The 6888-nt window shown below is 40.8% G+C and overlaps 1 protein-coding gene across 2 annotated transcripts in view; it reads right to left on the reverse strand.

Moving 5' to 3' along the window:
* Nucleotides 1-4462: 4462 nt before the first annotated feature.
* The window catches only part of trit1 (tRNA isopentenyltransferase 1), a 24333-nt gene continuing 21907 nt past the window's right edge, over nucleotides 4463-6888 (reverse strand). For both annotated transcript variants that reach the window (XM_034891970.1, XM_034891969.1), the window contains exons 7-8: nucleotides 4771-4883; nucleotides 4463-4650 (exon numbers count right to left, since the gene is read on the reverse strand). In XM_034891970.1, the coding sequence (XP_034747861.1) occupies nucleotides 4478-4650; nucleotides 4771-4883 (286 nt within the window). In that variant the 3' untranslated portion in view covers nucleotides 4463-4477. The remainder of the gene's footprint in view (nucleotides 4651-4770; nucleotides 4884-6888) is intronic.

Here is a 6888-nt window from a genome sequence, read left to right on the forward strand (position 1 = left end):
GGTCTATCTGTAAAGTGTCTTGAGATAACTCTTGTTATGAATTGATACTATAAATAAAATTGAATTGAATTGAATATTATTTCAGAATCGTTTTTAAAACCCCATATGAGTCATGGATCAGTTTGAACCGAGGGAAACGAGAAGGTCCCGAAAGTGAAGACAACACCAGGGTTAACCCTGATGTTGTCCTCTGTGTTTTGATCACAAAAAATGGGCCTTCGAAATAAGCGTTGAAAATGTCACCATTAGAAAGATCAAATAACTACAAAAAAGCACCCACAACATTGAAAGAATGACAAAAATGTTGGAAAAAGCAATAAAAGTGTTAAACATGTTTTTTCATGGTTGAGGGGAAGACAACACAAGGGTGGCTCTATTAGTCAAAGCGAACTTTCTGGATCATGTGTAATCATCTGACTGGTACCTGAAGCAACATGCCCTCAATTTGGCATTTTCTTAATGCCGGACTAATCTCTGTCTGAAACCCCACTAAAACCCAGGTGACAAATCAAATCAGAATTTCCCCCTAACACCTTAAGACCACTGACTTGGACACTTCATGGTACTCGTGGTTATAGAGGAGTTTCAGACTTCTAAGACTTCAGAGTTGATCTCATCTGCTTCAAAACTTAGAAAACACTTAATAAATAAAACACACAAACACACAATAAAAGCAGCGGTATGGAACCGAAACTACAACTTCTCTAGGTATCTATGATTGGACAAGTCTCAAGTCAAAAAGCGGTTCTTTCTCCTTGTCATCACTGAACGTTGTTCTCGCCCAAGTACACATTACCCAAACAGACAAGTAGTGATTTCATAATAATGGGCATTCATAAATGGACTCTTGAATATTCTGTAAACGACAATACTGACATGGACATTTTCATAGTACGTTGGGTGATTTTGGAGATGTGCCAGCATGTGATATCACTGCTTTGCTACTAAGTATTTCCCAGGAGACTTCATGGTATAGTTACAGAATTCAGAGGTGGTTGATCTCATCTGCTACCACTTGTACTGTACGGCCAAAATTTGCATATATCTGTCTTGCAAATTGTTCTAACTAAGTCTAAGAAGGGTCTTTACGGCTGGTACAACACACACCGATAGAAACACATGCATGTGCAAAAGCCCAGACAAGTCCAGACAGATTATTGCATATGTATAAGCGCAGGAACACATGTGATGGAGACTATATGTTGCGTGCAGCGGGCAGTCAGAACGAGGAATATTGAGGTTTAGGGCCTGGCGTGGCCTAAGCCACTTGGGCCTAACAAGATTAGAAGGCCGGGTTACTACAGGGCATGCTGCTGGTGGGCCACAGAGGTCAGGTTTTGGTTTGGTCTGGTTGATTTCGGCTGTGTTGGGTCCATTTATCCATTGCAGTGCCAGAACCAACCGCTGTAGTTGATTGCTATGCATTTGGTCCCATATGGGATTCGGTGCTGTTAAAAGCATTGAGGGTCTTAACCGCAGGAGAGTACTGGGGATGGATCTTGAAACATTATCACGTCTATTACATCACAGCAGCTCACACACGCTGCATAATATCATAATATCAGATCCCATGTTGTGCCAGTAAATAAAGTAATCTGGCTTCACAATTTAAATCTATAGTGCAACTAAATGCTCTTTTATTTTTAAGATTTTCTAATTTGAGTATATACCGTAAATTCCGCACTACAGAGCGCACCTGATTAAAAGCCGCACGCTCTAATTTTAGAAAGAAAATCTATTTTGTACTTGTACAGGCCGCACTGGCTTTTAAGCCGCAGGTGGCCCACGTTGTAATACGAGATATTTACACAGAAAGATATTACACGTGAGGATTTTTTAACTTTTAATTTAATCTGTATGGTAACCAATACATATTGTGAATGCTTTTTTTCCAAACAGTGCCTAATTTTAAATATACGTTCTGTACGTATCGGTAACCCAAAAATTACGTTTGGTATGCTTTTTTACTGAACAGTGCACGAACAACATTCCAATATCTCCTAATGACTGGGAAAAAATATATACTGGTGTTACACTGCAGCCTACCAGGAAAAGTCATTAATCGCCTTCTTGATCTTCCTCCTGTGCACTAAAACCATCAAAGTCCTCTTCTTCAGTGTCCGAAGTGAACAGCCTCAGGATCTCGTCACTCACTTCTGCCTCTTCGTTGTCGCTCTCACTTAAGCGCACGCGGTCCTCTTCATCACGCAGCAGTCCAGCGGTGGATGTTTTGACACGGCTCCACGCATTTAGGATCCACTGGCAGACTTGAGTTAAAGATGCTCTTCGCATGCGGCCTGTTTTGGTAAAGGATTTCTCGCCGCTCGTCATCCAAGCCTCCCATTCAACGCGCAGTGCCACTTTAAATGCCCGGTTCACGCTGATGTCCAGTGGCTGCAAATACTTAGTGGTACCCCCAGGAATCACAGCTGGAATTGAGTTTGTACTCTTGATGGCAGCTTTCACTGAATCTGTTATATGGGCCCTCATGCTGTCCATAACGAGCATTGTTTTTTTTCTGCGAAAAAAAAACCCTGGTCGCTTTGCGTAGCACTCTCTCAGCCAATCCTTCATTAGGCTCTCCATCATCCAACCTTTCTTAATGACTTTCACCACGATTTCTCTTGGGAATTTTTCCTTTGGCATGGTCAGCCGCTTAAAAATCACCATTGGGGGAAGTTTTAGTCCGGATGCTGTACAGCTCAGAACACAAGTAAAATGCGTTCTCTCATGGCCACTTGTTTTCAGTGTGATGGAAGAGTCACCTCTTTCATTAACAGTCCGAGTGAGAGGCAGGTCGAACGTCAAAGGTACTTCATCCATATTTATGCTCTCATCTGGCCCGATGGAATTCTCCGCTATCTTAGTTTAAGTGAATGTGCGGAAGTTAGCAAGTTTTTCCTCGTAGTCGGGAGGGAGCTGCTGACACAAAGTTGTGCGTGCCCTGACGGACAGGCCTTTTCTTCTCATAAATCTAAAACACCACGATGGCCCACCTCTAAAATCTTCGATTTTCATTTCGGTTGCGATGGCTTTAGCCTTCAGTCTGATCTGCAAGGTGGAAACACCGCGGCCGCCCGCTCTCCGCGTGCTAACCCAGTCTTCAAGAACGTTTTCAAGTACGGGCCATCTGCTATTATTACCTCTGAATGCTTTTGTCGTCTTTTTGCACTGACTCAGTTCTTCAAGCTGGCGTCTCCACCGCCTCACCATCGATTCATTTATGCCAAGATTACGTGCAGCAGCACGATTTCCTTGTTCAATGGCCAGATTGATCGCCTTTAACTTAAAAGCTGCATCATATGCTTTTCTTCGAGCGTTTTCCATGTTGATGAGGGTGAGTACAAATGACTGATTTACAATAATGTAATTGTGAAAGTGCGCTTGATTTATCGCAAAATTTCATTGGACCCCTGTAAACTACTCCTCAATTTTATTGTTCTACTGTTACGAGGCAAAATGTTTTTGGCGGGATGAAAAAGAAAGAAACAAAAAACATGTATTAGCCGCGTCGTAGTACAGGCCGAAGTGTCCAAAGTGTGGGGAAAAAAGTAGCGGCTTATAGTCCGGAATTTACGGTATTTGAAAAAAAATTTGAGTATTGAAGTGTTTGTTAGAAAAATAAGAATATATTAAAAGGAGTAATTGTTCTTTGGTTTCTTGCCGAGTTAGATTAGAAGGTCTATGTCATTCATAAATGTAATCTACATTTGAAGGTAAAGCCGGGACATGCTTAGCTTAGCTTAGCTTAGTTTAGCTTAGCTTACACACTGGAAACAATAAGACTTACTCTGTGGGCACATAACTCTCGTTAAAGACAACATTTTGTCATTTTACATTCACGTTGTTACATGGATTCAACAAATAAGATATAAGGTGTTAATTAGTAAGCTTTTAGGCAGATTCTGTTACCTTTGGACAGAACTGGACCAGCTGTTTCCAGTCTTTATGCTACACTAGGCTAACTATCTATAGGCTATAGATTCATATTTAGTATAAAGACATATGAGTAGTATCTATATTTGGATCTAACGCTCAGCAATAAAAGCTTGATATGACGGATATGAAAATACAAAGAAGGTAATAAATGTTTTGTGAAAAGTGATGAAGACGACAAATGCATTTTCAACTAAAATGTTTCCAATTTAAATTTACCTTTAAAAAGCTCAACAAAAAAGGTGTGATGAGTGACCAAAAATAAACAAATCTGAATATTGCCTACACAACTGAGCTGGTGTTCTCATTTGTGGGCAAATTCTACAACAACAACAAAACATGGCGTCATGTGGGCTAAGGATTGTTTTGAAAGGGACTTTGCCCCAATCCCGCTGTGCACACAGACACATGAATACAAACACACACACACACACACACACACACACGCACACACACACGCACTACACTCTATAAGCTGGAACACAATACGGTGTCTGAGAGGCTTATTGTGCATCTAATGGAGTGCATGAATCTCATCTTGTTAAAGAGAGTGCTGATTTCTAAGGAACTGGACTGTGGAGTCCAAACACACAGAAAACAAAGCCATACTGCATGAGGTGGGTTGAGGGCACTCACGTTTAAGGAAGCGGTTACGGACCCATTTATTCTGTTTGCGGGCGTAACGCCTCGTGGCAATCTTCAAAGCCTCTATACCTAGAAAGAATTAAAAAAGGAGGCTGTCAAAGATGAAGGGGCGCTTCGATTATTCTGGTCGATCTGTCAACCAGTCCACCGACTACTGTCTCGGTGACTTTGATCAGGTTTTTCTCTGACCTTTGTCTCGTAGCGTGTCCTTCTCCTGCTGAGTGCTGCTTTCAGGAGCCGTCAGGTAGTCATGGAACTCCTTAAAACCGATCGACTGGAAAATCCCCTGTTGATAGTTCTGACTGGAGAGAGGAGAGGTTTGCTTTTCAAAGTCCCTTCAATGGACGGTTTTCAAAGAAGAAACACAATCGCGAAAATCCAAAATGAGTCGAGAAAAAGGAAACCTAAATGAAATAAACTTTAATAGTGAAAAAATCACCATGGAAGGGGAGAGGAGAGGAAACTTTATCTGTGCATTCATTTATTTTTTTAAGTTTCCAACTTGGCATTCCTAGACACCCTGTGGTGACTCATTTCTCCTCCTCCTCCTCTATCTCTCCTTCCCTCTCTGAACAAATAAACAGTCTGAGCAGATGTGATGCCCTCCGGGGGGGGGGGGGGGGGGGGGGGGGGGGGACAAAGTGACAGAATGACATAAAAAAAGAAAAAAACTTGAATGGCATTGGCAGAGGAACCCTAGGTTGACATCAGGTTAGGGCAGAACTGGTTACCTCGTCAGAGAAGTACAGACAGAATATTTCCATCAATGTCAGACCATATCCGCCCAAACTGAGCACTGCTAAATGTCCTGGCCCAGACTGTACCTTCTCAGATTTTAGTAATAGCTCTACAATTGGTATACGTGTTAAGTTCAATGACCTGATCCTTTTCTGAATTTGCAGTGATTGCAAAAACATTAAGAGCCAGCCTTGGTGGCCTTTTTTCTTTTCATGCTCCAAAAATAGGTTTTTATAGCATAACAGTTGACTTGAGGAATGATCATCCTATTTAACGGGATACCACAGGGTCTCCGGTAGTTTCTCTGTAGAAACTGGATGTTGTGTTTATAACGACAATGGAAAATTGGTTTGGTGTCTTTTAAGACAGTCCCTGACTTCACGTCTTCAGTTAGCCATCGAACGCGAGAACCAGACTTCGATATCATATCATGATTATATATCATCAATACCCTTTATCATCCAACAAATCCATGATAAACTACAAAAAATGTTTGAATAATTAACATACAGCTCTACTATAAGATACTAGAAGACCCTGTTTGCAATGTATAGATAGATACTGAAGAAAAAGTCTGAATCTGACCTTTTCTCCCAACTGATATATGGATGCTGATCAGAAATCATTAAAATACAATAGATGCCGTTTGTTTATGTTTGGAGCGCGTGATCTGTTCATGTCCCCGTTTCCATCCGATACCACGTAATAAAGCTCTAAAGAAAATCTACGTTGAAGAAGTTTTTTTTCCCGTTGTGACTGACTGTTAAACTGGACGATAAAAGAAAGTTCGGTGGCAGTCCATGTTTGTGTTTGTTCATGTTTTACAACGAGTTTAACCTGAGTTAGACAGTCAACAAATCACATCATATAACACCCATACAGGGATAGTAATATAAAACACTAAAATATATGACACACTGGTATTGTATCGGTACTCAAAATCGGCCTATACGCAAGTTCAAGTATCTGAATCAGCATCGGGAAGCAATTAAATCTAAACTACTAAATATTCCAAGTACAATTACATTGTCATTTTAGAGAACTTTCTGCCATGTTCCTATAGGCCTGATTAAGAGAATATAGCACAGTTTAAAATTGTAATTTCATTGCATTTCTTCAGATAATATCACACATCTGCAAGGTTTCTGATCTTTATTGGTTGTGAGTGATTTTTCATCCTTATCCGGTTCGTCCACGTCAATTTTGTGACCTTTTTAAGAGCCTTAATGTGCTTTTAAACTCACTGTAGAAACAACAATAAAAAAATAAAATAAAAATAAAAGACTATTCTTAGTCCTTGACTTACACTTGTAGGAGAAACAAGAGGAGGAAATACCAAAAATAAATCTGGCTAGACGGGAAGAGACAGATATTTGAGAATAGCAACAGAGCACAGGAAATGTAGAGGCAATCGAGGGAGAAAGAGAAAGACAGAGGAAGGGAGGGAGAGATTTGTCCTTGATGTCTGACCACAGCAGACAGCCGGGGATGAAGACATGAGGGTAAAGGAGAGACAAAAGGACAGACAGACAGAGCGTTGTGAGTGTGTGTGTGTGTGTGTGTGTGTGT

The sequence above is a fragment of the Etheostoma cragini genome, chromosome 14 (genome assembly GCF_013103735.1).
Source record: "Etheostoma cragini isolate CJK2018 chromosome 14, CSU_Ecrag_1.0, whole genome shotgun sequence".
Taxonomy (NCBI): domain Eukaryota; kingdom Metazoa; phylum Chordata; class Actinopteri; order Perciformes; family Percidae; genus Etheostoma; species Etheostoma cragini.